The sequence below is a fragment of the Apis laboriosa genome, unplaced genomic scaffold, assembly GCF_014066325.1.
Source record: "Apis laboriosa isolate Shangri-la unplaced genomic scaffold, ASM1406632v1 scaffold39_cov144, whole genome shotgun sequence".
In the NCBI taxonomy this organism is placed as follows: domain Eukaryota; kingdom Metazoa; phylum Arthropoda; class Insecta; order Hymenoptera; family Apidae; genus Apis; species Apis laboriosa.
In genome coordinates, this window is record NW_025223140.1 from 430,865 (window position 1) to 453,438 (window position 22,574).

The window sequence follows — 22,574 nt, forward strand, 5'->3', positions numbered from 1 at the left end:
ATATATTACATTATATATTATTAATATTAATTTTAAAATTATAAAAATAGAATAATTTATTTTAATAAAAATATGTAATATTATGTAATACTAAAAATAGAAAATAGTCTAAAAGCAATTCAAATAAAAAATTTATATATATATAATAGCAGCATATAAAATATATATATATGTAGTTTAAAGATTTATTTAACTGTATATATATTTTATGATTTATTTAATGATTTTAAAATTTTAATGATTTATTTAAATAAAAATTATATTGCTAAAATTCTATTAATATTATTCTGAATAGACCAATATAAATATATCCTAAGATAATTTATAATTTATAATTTCATTATAGTAATGATGATGGTGATTATAAATATTATAATTTCATTATAGCATTTTATTTGATTTTATTTATGACAAATATTTCATTCCATACATTTTTCTTTGTTCTGTCAAAATTCTAATAAATTTTATGATTTTACGATTGTATTTAAAAATTTCTTTTTAAATTGAAAAATCGTTTATTTTGTTAGAAATATATATAAGTAATCCTAATAATATATTCATGAAAGTTAATTCTAAAAATCAAAAAAAAATATATAAAATAACAAATTGAAATTTATTTATTAAATTATAAATAATTTATAATTAATTTAATTTTTTTAATTTAATTAATTCTTAATTTAATTAATTTTTTGTTTTAATAAATTTAAGTTAGTATTATATGAAATAAGATAAAAAGCGATATAAGATAAAGCGATATAACAGAAATAAAGTTATTTCATTCTATATTTCATATTCTGTAAATACTTTGTTAAAAAAAAAAAATTGCATTATATATAACCTATTATGCTTAAAAAATATTATTAAAAGTAAAGAGCACATAAAATATAAAATGATATGAAAATTTTTGTTTCTCGTATAAAAAGTTACTAAATATTCAAACTAACCTAATTATTCACTTTCAGAATCCTCATCTGCAGCGAAATCCGGAGGTTGCTTCTCAGGCAAGAGCTTAGTGCGAACTTCAGACGGTTCAATGAAGAGACTAGATCAAATTCGACTTGGCGACCATATCGCGGCGCTCGATTCTAATGGTGACATTGTATATAGCGAAGTAATAGCCTTTCTCGACAGATCTTTAACTGAAAGGCGACAATTCGTTAGACTAACCACTGAATCTGGCCATATACTCACTCTTACACCGGCTCATTTGGTTCCTGTTGAGGGTAGATCAACTGTATTTGCCGGCAGAATTCAATTAGGCGACAAGATCTTAGTGAGAGATCCATCCAACGAGATCGAAGTGCAACATCGTCTTAGATGGGACAAAGTGATCGACAATCAGTTAGTCCTCGAAGAGGGCATTTTCGCTCCTCTGACGACTGAAGGAACAGTGTTGATAGATGACGTGGTCGCTTCCTGTTACGCGTTTGTGGACAACCAAGAAATAGCTCATCTCGCGTTTCTGCCATACAGATTATGGAGCAATATGAGATCCTTCTTCGAAAGGAGGATTTTCGGCGGTGAAGATTTAAGGTACCAAGACGCAAGGCAAAATTCGAAAACGAAGCAAGAAGGCATCCTCTGGTATGCGTCCTTTCTTTATTGGGTCTCTTCTTACGTGACACCCACAAAAATGCTATATCAGTGAGCTAGATATCACATTAATCGAGAGGAGAACCTCTTTTTGATTTTTTGTCTGAAACACGTTTAAAATAACCCTATAGTGTCATGTGATTCAAAAAGATTTAAAAAGACAAGTATTGAAAATTTTTAGCTAAGGATACAGGGTTATTAGAAGAAAATCAATCAGATGATCATCTATAATGGATCGTTTATAATGGATCGTCTATCCAATGTAATTTACTTTGTGATTCTTGAAAAGAAGAATGGAAAAGACCATTTAAGAAAAAAGATAAGTTGAATTTGAAGTGTTTTTTTTTTTTTTATTTTTTTATTTTTATTTTATTAATAGAATTGAAGAATATAGTTGATGCGTGGATTATGTCGTAGATGTAAAAGTGATGTTTGTTTTGGCCAGTGACCCACCTTCGTTCACCGAGTGACATGTAGTATAATATATATTATTGGACAAGTTAAAATAAAGCTTTAGAAAGAATCGAAGCTTTTTTCTTAGTATAGCATGTGTACAATACGAGTATATAATATAATTATTGTAATTTTTGTTTTTTTCTCTTTTCTTTCTTTCTGAGACGAACATGCGACTGCGTGAAGTGTTTTCTGAAATGGATTTACGACAGGACCCAATTAGATTAGATTACGAAGAATTCGATTAGCACAAGTTCGTCGATAAATTACTTATGTGTAAACTAGATAAATTTGGAATCATTAATGTCTTCTAAGAAATCCAAATATTTAACCTGTTAATTGTGTATATCTCAAAAATTTATGATTAAAATTAAGACTGTATTTATTATAAAATTAAATTAAATTTTAATGAATAGATTTTTCTTCGAAAAATAAATAATTTTATTGCTTGACTAAATTGACTAAATTATGCTTGAAATTTCTTGACTAAATTAAGAAATATAATCTCTTTAATAAAATAAAAAATAAAATAAAATAAGAAAAATTAAATATACAAAAAAATAATAGATTTTGTTTCTATAAAAACAAAAAATTTATTTATATTCAAAATACTTAAAAAACTAAATACAACAAAGCACTTTTGTAAATATTTTATATCTATTAATCACATTATGTAAATTTTTTTTTAATGAATTTTTTCACTATTGTTCTTTTTTTATTGTTTTATATTTTAAAATGTCTTAAATTTACAAATATATTTTAATTTTCATTAAAATTTTTAATCTAAGTAATATAAAATAATTCTTTTTTTTCTATAATAAATAGTATATTATCATAATATAAAAAAATTGTCATTTCTTTATATTTGTCAAACACAGTTAACAGGTAAGATTAAGTTATGTTAAGTTTTAGAAACTTCTTTCATCAAAAATCAAAAATAATAAAATAAATAAAAATACTATTGATATCTAATTTCATAAATTATATTAAAATAAAAAAATGTTCAATATTAAAAAGAAAAGTGATTTCAAATTTTTGATCAGTAATGTATATTTGAAATTTATTTATGTGTTTGACAGAATGATTGATGAAATGTTTAAAAAGTGTTTCTAGGCTCTATATATCGTGGAATGTAGACATAGAGCAGAATTTATGTATTCTATCACGTTTCATATTTTCCATTAAAAAATGGGTAGAAAAGTTGTTTGTTTTTATGCAATAAAATATTTCCATTGATTCGTGCTCTATGAAATAATTAATTTCACATATTCACTACTTTATGTTTTATGCTTTTGCATTCTATATATTTGAATGAAATGCGTCTCATTGTTGTACATGATTTTATTTCTTTATTTCTTAAACTTTTAATAACGGATATAAAGGATTATAAAAATATATTGAAAGTCAAAGGAATTCATATAGAATTTGTTTATTATTATATAATATTATTATCTGTACAGGAAAAGTTTTTAATAATGAAATGATATAAAATATTTTAAAAATATATTTAAATCTGTGTATAATTAGTTCATTGATTATTGAAAGTATGAAGAATTTATTTAAATGAAATTTGTTTATTATTATGATATTATTTTGTCATTTGTTAAAATAAACTATCTAGTATTTCCAGATATTTAAGAAATCTATAGTTTTTTCAAATTTTGTAGATATTTACTAAGATACTCAAAGCTTTGTAACTTTTAAAAAATAGCATATAAAATATATATGAAATTTCAAATATTAGAATAAATCATGAAAAATGAAAAAAAACTAGATAGAATATTTTAACTTTACACTTAGGCATATAGTATAAATATAGGAAAAGTTTTTAACTTGTGTTTCTTCAATTTCTTCAATTTTTAGATATATATAAATTACATATATAAAATCCACTTATTATTACAATGTTATTATTTATATAAGAAAAGCTTCAAATAACAAATTAATACAAAAAATTTAAAAAATATATGTACAATGGCTATAAAAAGTACTTATAAATCATTATATTTATTATACATTTGAATATTAATTAAATTAATTATATTTATATATTATTTCATATCAAAATATATTTCATATTTTATATTAAAAATTAAATGATATGAAAATAAAATGTAGAACATGATAACAAAGCAATTATTAAAGAATAAGAGTATGTACAAATATTTTTTATATGCCATCCATATTTAGATCTGTAATTATTTTTCTAACCATTGAAAATTAAAAAGTATCATTTCTTCAACTATCATAAATATGCAAAATTATTGATATAAAAATTGTGCAAGATTTTGAATATTTCTTAAATGAATTTTATTTTATGCGTTTTTAATGTATAGTACACATAAATGCTAAAAATATAATAAATAATCTATTTTTATTTTATTAAATTCAATATTTATTTTTGATAAACTTAAATTGTTATAATTTCTCGGACGTACTATAAATTCCTATTCAAAAGAAAATCTTATTCTTCTTTCAAATAATATCAAACTGTAAAGTATAATTGTTGAACCAAATCAGAGACAAATTCGTATTTGTTATAATGTATTATCCTTTTTAAATCTTTATCTATATATCATTATCCAGATTTTTTTATTCAAAATTGAAGTTAAAATTTTGTACTTTTCAATCAAAAAATTTTTAAATTCATCTGGATTTAAAATTTAATATTATTTATAGAAATTAAAACGAAAATGTTGATGCGTTACTTCGTCAATCGATGCTTTTCTTTCTGCTCTTTTGATTTATCATATGCATATATATGCAAAGTAGATATAAAAAAAGTATGAAAAAATCTTTTCTCTATTTTTAAAATTCGAAATTCTCTTTTTTCTTATTTAAATAATATAATAATAATTTAACTTTTGTTTAATCTTACAATATAATATTAATAAATGATATTTTATATGGAAAAAAAATGTATAGAAAATTGAGATAAATATAATAAAAAAATTTAATTACAAGTTAAAAGATTGATTAGTTAATAATTTATAAATCAAAGTTTTAAAAATTTCAAAAATTAAAATTTAAGATTTTAACTTATAAAAATTTTAATTAATCAAAAAAATAAAAAGAAGAAGAACAGGAATGAATATTTTAGATTTTGAGATTTTTGAATTCGAATTTCACGAATGTAAAATTAGGATTCAATCTCTAAAAAAAATATTAGGAATCCTGTTATCTTTTCTAGAACAGGAAGATTTTTTTCTAGAAGAGGAAAAAAAAAAAGTTATAAATGCGCTTTAAAGAAAAAAAAAAAAAAAAAAAAAAACAAAAAAAGGAAAGGAAAAAAAAAAAAGTTATTGTACATAGTCACTAATTGTCATTTTCTTTCTCTTTTGAATATTGAATGCTGCGTTTTCTGGACTTTATTTTTTAATTCATATCCATATTATTAAACTGCGAATGTTTATGCAAATTAAATATTTATGAATATTACTACAGAAATAAAACTAAAATAAAGATTTGTTTTATTTTTTAAATATCATATGTACTTTGTTTTGGATATTTTATATCTTTTTAACATATTCTTTGCATTTTATAAGTTTTTAAATTTTTAATAATAATATAAATGCATAAAAACGTTCACAGTTTATGTATTAAAATTGCTGCATTTAAAAACTATTCATAAAAAAAACAATGAATTTTCCTTGGATATATACATAGTAATACATAGCATAGAAATTGCATATTTGATTCAATGAAAAAATTGATTCAATCGACGATTCTATGATTGATTAAAAATAATTATTTCACGTTAGATTTAGAACGGTTATTTCATTGACTCTTAAGTTATCTTCAAATTTATTATATATTATTATATTATATATATAATGATTATTATTATTATATTATATTATATTTTATTATTATATTATTATTATTATTATTTGTATGTAGCGGAAAAACAAATTATAAATTATGTATATATACTATCGGTAGATTTAATTAAATCATTAAACAGAAAGTAAAAACTACTGTCTTGTGATTGCTTTCTTTTTTTTAAGAATTTGATAAATTTAAATAAATTTTATTAAAATTATACGGTAAAATAATAAAAAAAGTAATATTATTTTTGTATACATTAAAATAAATTTCAAATATATAAAATATATGATGCTTTTCTTTTTATTATAATTTTTTGAATATTTAAGAAATTTTTATACATAAACTATGTAAAATATATAACATAATTAATTTTAGTTTAATATTTATATTAAATAATACTAAAAAGATAATTTTTATTTTTTAATTTTAAAATTAAAAATTTTAATTTTTAAATTAGGTTTACTTTATTATAAATTAATTAATCTTTTTTTAATTTTTAAATAATAAATATTAACATTTAAATTTTTTGTGTATCAAATAATAATATTAAAATCAACAAAAAGAAAATAATAATTCATTTATTATATAATTATAAATATTATTTAAATAATCTGATAATTATTTTATAATTTTATAAAATTAGTTATATTATAATATGTATTATTCTAATATATTATTTTAATATATAAATTTTAAAAATAAAATAAAATATTTCTTAATTTTTACAAAATAAAAATATGTATTGTAAGCTATTAAATTTTTTATTAAATTCATAATATATAAAAAATTGAAGTATAATAATTAAAAAAAAATTTTTAAAAAAAAAAGATATAATGAAGTTCACTTACATCGTTGTTGTTTTGTTTATTCGAGTTTTGTACATGAAATTTACACGTCAAGCTAAGTCTCATCGACTTGTTTTAAGTAAATCGTAGCAAACATCCTTTTCTCCGGCGTAATTAAAGTGCACACGTGCTCAGAATGACGGAAGAATATGAAGATCCCTTCTCCGTTCCAAGGGTGAGTAATTTTGCATATTAATTCTTAGAGGTTATAAGAATAATCTGCTCTTTAATATACAATTATGCAAAAAAATTTCTTATAGATCATTTTCTATAAAATTAAAAAATTTTGTTTCTAATTTTTATTCAATAACATGAAGTTTTATTAACTTTATTTTAATTTTTTAATTTTATTTATTAAAGAAGATATAATTATACAAAATATACATTATATATTAAACAAAATGATATCAAGTTTTATTAATTTTATTTTAATTATTTTATTTACTGAAAAATTCACATGTTATTAATATATTTGATATTATTTCAGAAATCTTGTATGTATTGTTAAAATATTTGATATTATTTTAGGAATCTGCAGTGATAATTCCACATTTGCAACAATTGGAAAAAGATTTCTTTGAACTGGTTGGTTATGGAAATGTTGCAGATGTAAAAGATTTTCTTGAGGCTCATCCCGATTTCAATATTAATGTAATGGATTTTCAGGTAAGATTTATGTAAATGTTATATAATAGTAAATCAAATATAATTCAATAATGAAATTATTACTAATCTATCATATATATCTATCAAATATAGTTATTTCTAAAAATAATCAGATATTATTTTGATTTTTATATTTTTATATTTAGAATAAACATATCTAAAATAACAAAAATGTTTTATTATATATTAATATATAATATATATATATATATATATATATATATCAATAAAAAGAATATTCACTTAAATTTAATTTATTTAAACATATAAAGAAAAATAAAGAAAAAAGTAAATTTTTATTTTGAAAATATAAAAATTATTATATTTTGAATTCTTTAAATTGAAAATAAAAAATTATTTATGACAATAAACAAAAACAATTTTTTGATATTCGATATCATTTTTGACAACTAACATGTTTTAAATAATTAAATATATTAAAAGTTATTTTTTATTAATGATCAAAACTATTTTTTTTTATCATTTTTTTTCAATTTTTATTATATTTTATCAATTTTATAATTCATTTTACATAGGAATAGTTTTGTAAAGAATTTTTTACTTTTAATTTAATAACATTGCTTGCTTAAATATATTCGAATATTTTCTATCTCTAAAAAAAATCAAATGTATTTCTCTTTTTTTTATTTTGTAAATTCTAAATAATTTTGAAAATAACTGTATGTTAATAATAATAAAAATCAAATATTTGGAATGAAGTTGATAATTCATTGATAAATTTTTTTATGTATTATTATCGTATATTTAATTTTTTAATAATTTATTAACATCAAACAAGCGATAAATAGCGATTTATTGTATAAATATTATAATTATTTTTCAAATATTATTTGAATTATAATTATTTTTCATTGGTAAAAATTGATAAAAATTATCATTGTATCAATAAATGATAAATATAAACCGGAATAATCTAATTACCTTACAAATATCTCTTTTAAAAAATTTTTCAATTTTTCCAATTTTATATATATAAAATTATATATTTATAAAAAAATTTTATTTCGTTTGATAAAAATGTTTAATGTGTTTGATTTTTGGAAATAATATAAATCAGAATTGACACCATAACTTTAACTTTGGTTAACATTTTTTGTGGTCTTCCAATGATTCTTTATATGAGAATGATTTGTAATTTGATTTATAGTTGTTTGTTCTATTTTGCTCTATTTTGTTCTATTTTGTTAGTTTATTTGATATTATTTGTTAGTATATTTGATGGTAATGATTCAATGATTAGATGTTGGAAAAAATATTCTCGTAAAGGTAAGGTAAGTCGTAAGGTCTCCTGATATACTTATTGATTGCTCGTTCTTGCCGTTTTATTTATTGTTGCCGATCCATTTATATTAAAATAGTTTGATATTGATCTATGTGTTTGTTTTATTTTTGCTTTCTCTATTTTTACTTATAAAAATTATTAAAATGAATAAAAATAAAAGGAACAGGTTATTTTTGGTTTACAAAAATCTATCAAAGTTTGAATTGATTTTCAAAAATATTTAAAAATTATATTAAAATAAAAAATAAATATTTTATCAAATTTACAATAGTGGAAAATTTTTATTAATATTGTTAATTTTAATATATTTGTAACATTCAGTTTATAACATATAGTATATTTTTCAAATAAAACAGTCAATTATAAACAAATATTAAAAATATAAATTCAATATTTTATAGTGAAATTTGATCTTTTATGTATTCAAATTTATATTATATATTATAATGTTAATAATAATATTTGATGCGAAAAATTCATTTAAAAAAAGAAAAAATATAAATAGATAAAAACAAAAAAAAATAAAGAAAAAATAATTATGAAAAAATACTAAGAAATACTAAGAAATAGAGTCATATACTTATCTTTTATTGACAATTTTTAAATAATTTTATTTTTAAAATTTTTTTTTTTATTAATCTGGGTATTAGTTTTTTATTTTTTATTATTTTTTTCTAAATAAATTTTTAAATAAAAGAAATATTAATTAAAATATAAATAAAAATCTATCTCTTAATAATAAATTATTACTTTATTTATTCATTCTCAATTTTTCATAATATAGAAATTAATATTTTTAATATTCGTAACTTTTTATTTTGTAATACAATAAAATTTTTCTCTTATTAGTCTCAAATTAACCATTGTTTCTTATCATTTTTATCATATTATTAATATCTACAATATTCATATCATCTTTACAATAAATAATGGATAAACTATATTGTTGTATGGAATAATATTTTCAACAAATATTTTCTATATTTTGAAAAAAGATCATTGCAATTACAATATATAATATATAATATAATAATATATCTATATAAACGAATAAAAACTGAAATTTTATTTTAAAAATATAATAATTTAAATATTTTAATATATTTTTTATAATTACTAAGATTTAAATTTGTTATAATTGGAAAGATATGATAACAAAATCGTTTATTAGATAAAGAAAATTAATTAAATCAACAGAAAAATTTTAAATAATTTATATATAATAAATTTATTATATATATATAAATTATATATATATATATAATTATATATATATAAATTTATTAATTATATATAATTTATATATAATAAATTTTAAATTTTAAATTTAAAATAAATATAATTATATAAATATAAATTATAAATTTTAAATTTTAAATTTTAAAATTGTATTACATGATACAAATATAACAATATTTTTTTAAAATTTACATTTACACATAAAAAAAAGTGTATTTTTCAAATAATTATAATAAATTTCTTACAATAATACATTTTATTTAATCGAAATTACCTATATTTAATTAAACTGAATTTAAATTTTGAAAAATTTTTAAATTATATTATTTTAAAATTATTTTTTAGTATTATTTAAAAAATAATTTATATTAATAAATAATAACAAATATTTCATACAAAATGAAAAATATTCCATACAAAATGAATAAATAATGCAATTATATAATTTATTTGTCATTTTATGAAATAAATTATTTATTATTTATTATTTGATTTTAATGTAATTAACTTATTTCGCTATATACTTATTTCAATTATTTATTATATTTATTATTCAATATTTATTTTGAATTTTTTTTAAGAACAAATTTTTAATCAAATAATTAAATAATAATTAAAAATATATTATATTTTTAAATTTATAATTTTAAATATATGTTATTTACTTATTTAAATAGAACTCTTCAATTTAATTACTTTTCCAAATATTTGTTGTAAATTTCCTTCATTAAACATAGAACAATTATTTAAATAAAGATTACATCAAATAAAATGTTCGAAATAATACATCTACTATAAATCATAATATACCTATTTATTTCTTTAAATAATGAACTCCTTAATTTATCATTTTTTTCAAAAATTAGCTTAATTTAAATTTCCTTAATTAAACAAATTATCCAATAGTTATTAATTAATCAAAGAACACAACATCAAACAATAATTATACAAAACAATATATCACAATTGAAACAATATATCACAAATCAAGCATTTGTTGCGATAAAATACAAAATTTTTGACTCTGATATCTTAAATATTAAATTGTATGCAAAAACGCGAGCATCCTGACTTGGTTGCGCACGTTACATATCGAGGATGACTCTCGCGGAAGACAAGCAGTGGCAAGGGGATTCCCGGATGGAATTTACAGCGGGACTAGTCATTTGAATAATTTTTATCGGTCCTCGGTTGAAACCATTGTCTTGTAAAGGACGGGCTAAAATATGGCCATAGATACACCGAGGCACCGGTACCACAGCACTTCTTTCGTTCCGTTTCTCTCGCGCCCTATCTTTTTCCTCCTCCATCTCGGTCTCCTTCCCCACCTCTTCGACTTATTTTCTCTTGTCCATCTTGCTTCCACGTTCTGTACTATGCGTACATGCTCTCTTTTTTCCATTTTCATCTCGATCAGTCGAGGCGGTGTCTCTGGATCAAAGCGAAACGAGGGTTGGGCTTTTTGGGAACTCCGATGAGAGGTGGACGATACGAAACTCGCGGAGGAGGGGTAAACATTCCACGGGGGGTACATGTTCCTCGACGGGGTGAAGATCGGAGATAACGAGACCTTGTCTTGCTTTTTTCCTTTCGATTCTTGCGCTGCTTCTGGCCGCACTTTACTTCTCTTTCGTTTTCTTCTTCATCGTATTTATATATTTTCATTTTCTTCGCTTTCTTCCTTTCTCTTTTCTTCTTTGTTGCCAGTTTCGGTTTAAATGTCTAATTTAGTGACAATAGAACAGTGGAATTTATTTTTGAAAGATTATTTTGTAAAACGAAATTTTGATGAAAATGAAAAAAAATTGAAAAACTAATAAATAATTTTTATTATTAAATCTAGAATTTAATTCGATATCATTACATTAAATATTTAATTTAACCATTTTATAAGATATGAAAAGTATAATATATAATTATTGTATGTTCTAGTCATTAAATTATTGATGCAAATTACTATCAATCAAATTGCGAAAATAATGAATTCATTTATTGATTATAAATCATAGCAAGTTTTTTACTAATACTTAATCTTACTTTGCAAGAGAAATAAAGAAGTTATCATTTTCTTCTTGAATTGAAAAATGTTTATATATGTATTTATTTTCTTTACTACATTTTATTTAATTATAATATATTCAAATCGTTTTAATATCATTTAACTAATATATATTAGTTTGTTTTCAAAAAAATTAAAAAGCAGTTAATCATAATAATCATAAATTAAAATTACTATTTTTTTTCTATTTGAATTATATTTATATTAAGAAAAGAACTCGAAATTTATCTGAAATATGGAACAAAATAATGCGAATATCTTAAAAATTGATGATATTGATGATAAATTAATAATATATAATATAATATGATTTTTTTTTCAAATAAATAGTAATTTTATTTTAAAAAGTTATTGAATTAATTTATAGACTTAATTTTTTTTTTGTTTTATAAAAGAATATATATTGTATATTTTTTTATCTCATAAAATTAATTAAAAATATATTTTTTACTTTTAGTTTAATTAATCAAAATTATTCAATTAATCCAGAATCAAAAAGATTATGTTACATTAGATTTAGATTAGATTTGAATTATATTTATGTTGAATTTTATTCATCTAATAATAAATATTCTGATATGCTACAGTTAGCATTTCTTTAGTAATTTTCTATTTTTCTATTTTTTTTTTTATTCATTATTAGTTTTATTTCTTCATTTCTTTGTATTATTATTCTTCAGTATCTTAAAATTTAGCATTTTAAAAGAACTAAGAAATTTAAAGTTTTATCATTTCCATTGCACAGTTATCATTTTCTTCTTAGAATAAGTCAGATTGTTTGTAAATGTTTATAAAGTTCATATAATTTTTTTTTAATTTTATTTAAAAAATAAAATATTTTGGATAAGAATAGCAGTTTGTTATAGTAAGATGTTATAAATAAGCAAAATAGTGTTATATTAATAATTTTTTTTTTTTTAGTTTTTAATTTCTTTTCGTTTTTTCACTTTTTTTTTTTTGATCTTTTAATTTCTATTTTTTTTTAATTATAATTCATAGTTTTTTATCTTTTTTTTTTCTTTGATTTTATCGCTCTTATAATTTCTTTCTTATTTATTCTTATATATCAATTCATTTATATCTTTTGATTTCTTCAATACTCATTATTATTCTTATCATATATTTTTGTCAATAATCCTTATTTTTGTTACTTTTTCTTCAATTTTGATACATTTTTAACTTTTTTTTTTATTATTATCTTTTACTTTTTTTTTTCTTCATTTTCTCCTGTTTTTGCATTCTAATCATTCAATCAATTTTCTCTCAGAATCTTTCAATGTTTTTCCTTTATTTTATTATTTTATGATTTTAAATTATATTTTTTTTCTTTGATTTCATTATTTTTGCAAAAATTTTTCTTGCTTTTCTTTTTTATCATATTGTTTTCATTTTATTTCATTTTTCCATTGCATTTGTTCAGTATTTTTTTTTTCTGTTTTTTTTTCATTTTCTTCATTTTATTTAATTTCTTCATTATGTTTCATTAATTATTTTCATTATTTTTTTCATTCTTTTATAATTTTCTCATTCTATTTCACTATACTATTTCATCAGTCTTCTATTTTATTGTCATCATTATTTTTGCCTTAATTTTTGCCTTAATCATTTCTTCATTGCATTTTATCTAAAATCCTCAATTTTACTTTCATCATTATTTTTGCTTTCTTTTTTTCATTTTCTTTCGTTTCTATATTGCATTTCATCAATAATTTTCCATCAAATATTTCTATCGTTACTTTTACTTTCCTTTTTTCCCATTATCTTTAATTTCTACATTGCATTTCAATAATATTCTCTTATTCTTTCATCTTAGAATAACTCTATTTTATTTTCTTTTTATTTGCATTATCTTGATTTTTCTGCGACATGAGCAAAGACGGCGCTGTTCTTTCAACTTCTCGGAATCTTTCAATGTGTAAATCATTGGAAGTAATCTCAGAAAAGCGGGTCGACAGAGAATTTGTAAGGAAAATGGTCGGCGTGCTCTTTTTACTTGTAACGTTCTGGTGAATCGACATGTAAACGACGAACACCACTTACGATTATGTCGTAAAAAACAAGGAATAACAGATAATTCTGTGATCTTTAGTTCCTATAAAAGAAGAAGCTGTTTCTGAGAATTTTACAAAAGATTTTTGATAAATATTGAAAGAGCAAATTTTGATATTAGATTTTAATATATTAATATTAAAATATATTATAGATGTTAAAATAAAAAAGTATGCAAATTATAGGAGATATATATTACTTTTAAAAACATTTGAGCAATGATAATTTACAAAACAAATTGAAAAAAAAAAGATATTTTGAATTTTCAAGTTATTTTCAAATCATTTTAATTGCATATTTTCAAATATATATATATATAAATAACTTATATTACTATTAATGAATTTTTCATTTAATTTTAACTTTTAATTTTATTTTTATATGTCGCGTCAACTATATAAAGTAGTAGTACTATATAAAGTAACTATAGTATATAACTATAGTAAGTACTATATATATACTATATAGTACTATATACTATATAGCATATTAACTATAGTAAGTACTATATAGTAATAACTATATTACTATATAGTAATAACTATATAAAGTAGTACTATATAATTATTAACATTATGACGTATAAAACATTATTATAGAAAACTAAATTTTGTTATTAAGAGTTGTTATTATTATAATATTAAATATTAATATTATAAATATAAATATATATATAAATATTAATATTAATATTAATATATATTTATATTATATTATAAATATTTATATTAATATTAATATATATTTATATATATATTAATATTAATTATATATAAATATCTATATTAATATTAATATTTATAGAAGAAGAATATTTTTAATATCTGTCTATAATCACTTTTTTTTTAATTATTTGAGAAATATATATGTTACGAATTGAAGAGTTAACTTTAAAGGATGATATGAAAATAATGAATTTTACACAAAATTAAGTAATTATTATAACTTTATAGTTGTTTCAAAAGAAAATTACAAATACTTCATATTATTGCTTTTAAAAAATCTTTCATTTACTTTCTATCAAATGTAATATAACAAATAATTTTCATTCATTATTCTATAAATATTATAGAATATTTATTTTTCATTTATTTTTATTGTAATTTTTCAATATTTTTGAAAATTGATTAGAAAATAGATTTTTATTAACGAAGAATTAATAGTTCCTTTTATTTCCATTCACTTTATTTCCAACTCTTATAATCCAAAATTAGAAAAAAAGATATAAATAAATCAAATACATAATATCAAATTAACCTAATGCAAGTGGATAATGGTAACAATAGCACCAACCAATAAATTTATCACTTATTCCCGTAAGAATACTTTTTTCAACGTACAATACATTAAATCATCAGCATTAAATCAAAGAAACGAGGAAAGTAAAATAAATAATTCAAACTATAAATCATTTATCCAAGTACATCAATTAAATATATGAAAAATCACCGGAAAATGATAAAATGCTCATCAAAAATCATCAAATCAATGATATAATTTGGAATTAATAATAACCAATATATAGCTATCCTCAAAATTATTCATATAATTTACAAGACAATTGAAAAAAATGCATTTTGAATTCGTAGAAATATTTTTTTAACACGTTAATATAAATTTATATTACATAAAATAATAAATGTTTTATAAAGATGAGATTATCATTATAAATTGAAATATACATTATAAATAAACTGTAATATTGACAAAAACAATATTAAACATTAAAGAAAAATGAAGGAATCATCTAAAAAAAAGACAGTTTTAATCATTAATAAAAATAATTCTTTAAAATATCAAACAATTTGATATTTTAAAATATTAAAAAAAATATAAAAAATATTAAAATGATTAATAAATTAGATAAAATTTAAGAAAGAATTGTTGTTATAAAATTAGTATTTGGATTTCTTATATTGAATTTTTTTTATAATCTCTCTCTTTTTTTTGAATCTTTAACATCAAAATTCATTTTCTTTTTTATTCTTTCTTGAATATTTATTATAAATAATGGTTTATAATAAATTAAAAAATTTTTTAATATTTTCTAATATTTACTTATTAATGATTCATTAATTCAACATATAATCAAACATATTCATTACATATTCATTCTAGATATAAAACATAGAAATTAATAATATACTATATAAATGGTTATTTCAAAAATTCTACTTATTTCTTGCAATTATGGTTTCGATATAATTGCGCTAAAAAGATCCTATTCTAAAGGAAGAATTATATTTCCCAATAATTCACATTCGATCACCTCTATGATCACTTCCAGTGATTCAAAACTATTGTTTCGAAATTCGCGTTTCGAAACGCGAAAAATCAGCGTGCAAAACCAGCTGTGGAATTCGATGCAAAAACGTTTTTAAGCTTTCGAACCGATATATATCACAAGGTGGTATTGTGATCTCCGGGGTTCTCGTCGAAAAGCCAGGATATCGGGGAATATTGTGACACTGGTGTGTCGGTGGCAACAATGGAGTTGATCTATTGTCGGTATCCGCTTCTGTAAACGTGCCGCAGTTGGGCAACAAACGTTGCCATCTCATTCTTCCTATAAAAAGGAACACGGGCGAAATATGAAGAGAGAAAAAAAAAAAAAGACAAAGAGAGAGAAGAGAAGGGAAAAAGAGAAGATATAGAGAAGTTGAAAAATCGATTTCACGAGAATTCGTGATTGGAAAACGTGGAACGCCTTTTTGTGACACGTGTAACGTGGTCTGGATATTCCATGAAAGAATCGATTGTTGCGTTGTTGAACGAATGATAGTATCATGGAAAAGAGTAATGATGAAGAGAAGATTAACATATAAATGTTTGCAAAAAATTCCTTTTTTTGATTTTTTTGATAATGTGAAAGTTCTAAATGTTTTAGAATTTAGATTGTAAAAACTTAGATTTTACAAAATTTTTATAAAATTTAGAAATAGATAAAAATTACATTGGAGATTGAAGTAATTTAAAGATTGGAAACATTAATATGTTGCTAAATTTTTTTTTTTTTTGATATTTTGGGAATTTGGTTTTAAATTTTAGAAGAATATTTTGAATAGTTAAAAATATCGTTAAGAGTTCAAAATAAATGTTTGCATATCTTTATTTTGTTGCTTCTGGAAAGTTTTGTAATTTTGAATTAAGTAAAAAATAATATTAAAAATTGCTATAATTACAATTTAAAAATTAAAAAAATTAATGCATGAATATTTATGAAGATTTTTCTCTTTGATATTATTGTTTATGTTTTTTATATTAGAAATGAGTTTTAATGTTTAATGTTAAATTTTAAAAAATTTTATAATTTTTAAATTCTTAAATAATAAAAAAGTAATATTGAAAATTGATTTATTATGTAAAAATTAGAAAGATAATTGATAAATATATAATGCAATAGATAAATATATAAATGCGAATGATGAGAATTTTATAAAATAACTAATATTAACATTAGAATAATTAAAAACTTAAGATATAAATGTTTGCAAAAGATTCTTCTGTTTGATATCATTGTGAGAGATTTGTAGAAGATAAATATTCTTATATGGAAATTTGATTTCAGATTTTGTAAACTTAAGAAATCATAATTTTTTAAAAGTATAAATTGAAAATAAATTTCTTATGAATAATTGTAATTTTATTAAAAAAAATTTGAAATTTTTCGAATTTTTCGGAAGAAAAACATGGAGAGAAAAATATTTATTTATGGCGCTTGTTAATACTGATAAAAGAGAAAGAAATATAAAGTTTTTATAATTCTTTTAAGAGTTTTGGGAATCTTATTATTTATATATATGAAAATTTTTTCTTTTTATATTATTTTTTTTTATAGATATTATATTATATTATATTAGATTATATTATAGATATAATATATTATTATCTATTATTAATAATCTATTATAAATAATATAATAATATTATACATTATAAATAATATATATAAATAATATATCTATTATTAACTCTGATATTTTTAGATTTATTTGAACATAAGCAAATTTTTATTTTTAAATATTTTAATTATAATTTCGATTAAAGAAATCTTTTATTAAAAATTAATTTAAAAACATGTAATATAGTGAAATAGCTATATCAATATAAATAATTAGTATTAATTTAATAATTCAATTAATTAAATTATAAATAAAATAATTAGAATTAAATTAATAATTTAATAATTTTTTTGAAAATTTAAAAAAAAAATTGATAGTTGATAAGCTGATAAAATGAATTTATGCGTATAATAATATTAACAAACAAATTTATTAACTTCTAAAAAAAAAATTCAAAATTAAATTATAATATTTGATAAATGTAAATTACAATCAAAATTTTTTAATTTCTATTTTTTAAAATTATTACTTTAAAATAAAAATTGTGACGTAAAAATATATTGATCAAATATATTTTATATCTACTAAAATACAAATTAATATTAAACAAAAAAATATTTAAATGAAATTATATACAATTAATAATATTAGCAATAATATTATCAGTAATAAATTAATCAATTTATACTATTAAATTATTTTAATTTATTATTATTTATAATTATAATTAATAATAATATTATTGTTATATATAATCAATATCATTGATTATGTATGAACCATTTAATATATGAAAATAATTTTTCGAAATATAAAATTTAAGAATAATATGTAAATTATGAATATATTCATGCAAATTGAAATTTTTATAAATATAATTATATATAAATATATTTATATATAAATATATAATAATATATTATATTTTTTATTTTATTATTTATTATATTTTATTATATTTTATTATAAATTTTTTATTATTATTCNTTTTGATTATCGTAAATGAAATTTTTTTTTAAATTGTAAACTCTTTCAATATATTTTATTTTAATTTATAAAAAAATAATAAATTATATTAAATTGTACAAATAAAAATTATTAATAGAAATAAAAATAAAAATATAAAAAAATTTTTCTCTTCCATTAGATATATTTGATCAACTATTTCGGATTATTTTTCAATATTTTTACTTTGAAACGAAAAATTTCTTTCAATATTTTATTAATATTTTTTTAAATAATTTTTAATATAGATTTTTTTATCAAAAAAAAAAAAATTTTTTTATCAAAAATTTCTTTATTTTTTCAATGGAAAATTTATATTTATCCTATATTTTCCTATTTTATATACTATCTATTTTTACAGTCTTTTTTACTTTTATACATATCCAAACAAAATAATTTCTTTTTATAGAAATAAGAAATATATAATGTAATATAGTTTTACTTATGCAATTATTATCATTCATTATTTATTCAATTATTATCATTTTATCAAAATGAAAATTATTTTTTCATGAAAATAATTAACTATTATATAATATAATTTAACTATTTCGATGCATAATTAAAAATTGAAAAATATAAAAAAGTGACAAAAGTGCATTTTTCAAAAAGAAAAAATATTAATAAAAATAAGAATTGTGTTATAAATTTCAAAATTGTAAATAATATTATTAATTATTTTTATATTATTAATTATATTTTAAATTTTCAAATCTTTAATCTTTTTCTGATTATGAATTGTTATAAAAAAATTAATAATTAATATTCTAATTAATTCTTAAATTTGCGTTCACTATTATATTCAGCTAAAAAAGCATTAAGATTTCTTTTTTTGTTCAAACTTATTATTTTCGAGATAAACATTGATCCAATATATTACAAACATTATATCAGAAAAGGAATGAAATTTTATATGTAATAGATTATATATAAAATAATTTTCTTTTAGCAGAATATTGAAAGAAATCAATATTTAAAATTTTAGTGCCTTTTTATTTTTTTAAACATAAATTTGTTATAATAGAATATCGAATAAAATTTTAAATTACAAAGTTAATAGAATAATAGAATTCTCTATCATCCTTAGTTATAAAATAATGGCAAAGGAGTTCAAATTTTAAAACGAGAAAAAATATAAGAATAGAAATAATTAGTTTAAGAATTTTATTTATTAATAAAAATTTTATTTATTAATGAATTTGAGAGATTAAATAAAAATTTATATACAAAAATTTATATTCATTTTATGTCTACATTTATACATATAAATATTTATATTTTTGAAAATGTATTTTATTTATTATTTGTTTTTCATCAGAATTCAAATAAAAAGTAATAATAATTATTTAAAATAGGGAGATTTTATCGATTATTATGATTTTTGAATATATTGTAAAAATCTTTTAACTTTTTAAGTTGTTTAAATATTTTAACTTAAACTTAATTTTAAACTTAATTTTTTCATTTAACGCTGTTTGGGTTTAATTTTCGAAATATTTGCAATCATTATTATATTAAAAAATTTTTTATTTAAAATTAAAATATTTTATCATTTATGACATTTTTATTTTTGATTTATTTAATATCTTTGATGAAATAAAATTGAAGTAACAACTTCATTTTTTGCATTAATTTTTACTAACTTCTATACTTATAACTGATTGATTGTTCCTCGAATAAAACTTTGGTTAGTTAAACCAATATTTAATTAACTCCAGTTTTTCGAATATTTCGAATATATATATATAATGTTATTAAATATATATATAATGTTATTAAATAAAGTCTTTTTTTGCAAATATCGAAAATTAAAGTTGAACAACATCATGTGCAAAAAAAAATTGTTCAAAATTATTTACAAATTAATTTTACAACATATTTAAAAATTGTCAAAAGCGATAAAGATCTATCTATTTATATCAAAGTAACATTGCATAAAACATAAAAAATAGATTATTTTTGAAATTATTTAAATAATATTTATATAAAAAAATTGTAATATTTATATAAAAAAATTAGCTTCTTTATATATTTTTAATCAAAATTTTATTCTTCGTTATATTTATATTCATTATTTAAATAAGAAATTTGATCAATTTGTAATTTTGATCAAAAAAGACTATCAATATTATAACAACAATCTCAGGACAAGAAAAATCTAAAAATTATTTATTGTTCATTATTTGTAAAATAAGAAATAAATTATTTTTGAAAATATTTAAATGATTTTTATGTAAATAAAAATTATTAATTATTTACAATTAAAATATTAATTTTATTTATTATTTACGCACGTACATAAAAACTTCTGACTTATTCGAAGTCTTCGATAAAATTAAGTTAAAACAACAGCTGCGATAACTAACTTTTATTCATAGTTATAATTGATCACTCGTCGAATAATCTCGATTAATTACCGTTCGGCATTACAGTTAATTATGTTTATTTGATACTTTGAATAACAACTCATTAATCAAATTAACTTTATTTTTTATGTCAATCATTGAAATTTTCCTGTATAATTAAAACTTTAAGTATTAATTTGATCAACTCAAAACAATTTTTTTGTTAACAATAAAATTATTTATTCTCTACATGTACATAAATTTTCAATAAAATTAGAATATTTGAATTAGATGAATTTATTTCTCAAATAAATCATATATAAAAACTTTCATTTTTTACAGTATGTACATGTGTTACAAATCATCCTTTTTTTATTACAAAAACAACATATATTAACGAAAGACCCTATTTCCAGGGTGTCACCGCGCTTCATATCGCGGTCCGTGATAGAAACCTACCGATGGTTGAGTATCTTTTAACCCATCCCTACATCGATCCTGGCGATGCGCATTTACACGCTATCAGAGATGGCGAAATAAGGATCACGCAGGTTATTTTGAATAAACTGAATCAATTGTCTCCGGGATTGGAGTACGCAGGGGTGACCCAAAGTGCTGATTTTCCGGATGAAACAACGCCACTCACTGTAGCGGCGCAATATGGACAGTTCGAAATGATCAATTTCCTCCGGAATAGATTACATATGCTCCCAAAACCTCATCCGCCTAGTTGCAATTGCGAAACGTGCAAGTATGGGCTTTTTTTATTAACTTTTATCTAGCATGATAAAGATTATATTGTAATAAACGTGATGTCCTGAATAATAATTTCATTTCATTAAATCTTATATTTGAATTATGATTGATTGTGTATATCAATGATGTTTCAATATCAGTTTTAATAATTATATATATTTTGAAATATGAAATATTACAGAAAATGAGATTTGTTTGTTATAAAAGTGAGATATAGAATAACTTTTTTTTATATGTACAGATTGTTTCAAGAAAAAGGTGGCTAAACTTTGATTAGGTATTTTATTGTTTTTAAAGAAATGATGGAAAAATATTATATAGACATAGATTTTTCCTTTTCGAGATATATAGACATTCTCTGATTATGATTTTTATGAAAATAATTTCCTTCTGAAACAATATATGTGTCGTATCGACATTTTCGAATCGTATCGATTTCTGTCCGAGATGTTCAACAATTTCTGATATATTCCTAATTTATGATAATCCGATTTTTAAATATTTTCATGCTATCAATATATATTGTTGTTATTAACTATATTTTTAAGATGTCTCTCATAACTAAAAATCCAAAAAATTTAAATCAAGAAA

At 19.2% G+C, this 22,574-nt stretch overlaps 2 protein-coding genes across 2 annotated transcripts in view; both read left to right on the forward strand.

Moving 5' to 3' along the window:
- LOC122715651 (sonic hedgehog protein A) overlaps positions 1 to 1,648 on the forward strand; it is a 149,726-nt gene extending 148,078 nt beyond the window's left edge. The window contains exon 3 of the mRNA XM_043937995.1: positions 963 to 1,648. Within this exon, the coding sequence (XP_043793930.1) occupies positions 963 to 1,648 (686 nt within the window). The remainder of the gene's footprint in view (positions 1 to 962) is intronic.
- A 342-nt stretch (positions 1,649 to 1,990) lies between these two features.
- The window catches only part of LOC122715631 (short transient receptor potential channel 5-like), a 34,885-nt gene continuing 14,301 nt past the window's right edge, over positions 1,991 to 22,574 (forward strand). The window contains exons 1-4 of the mRNA XM_043937953.1: positions 1,991 to 2,023; positions 2,295 to 2,328; positions 7,252 to 7,385; positions 21,644 to 21,978. Coding sequence (XP_043793888.1) covers positions 1,991 to 2,023; positions 2,295 to 2,328; positions 7,252 to 7,385; positions 21,644 to 21,978 — 536 coding nt within the window. The remainder of the gene's footprint in view (positions 2,024 to 2,294; positions 2,329 to 7,251; positions 7,386 to 21,643; positions 21,979 to 22,574) is intronic.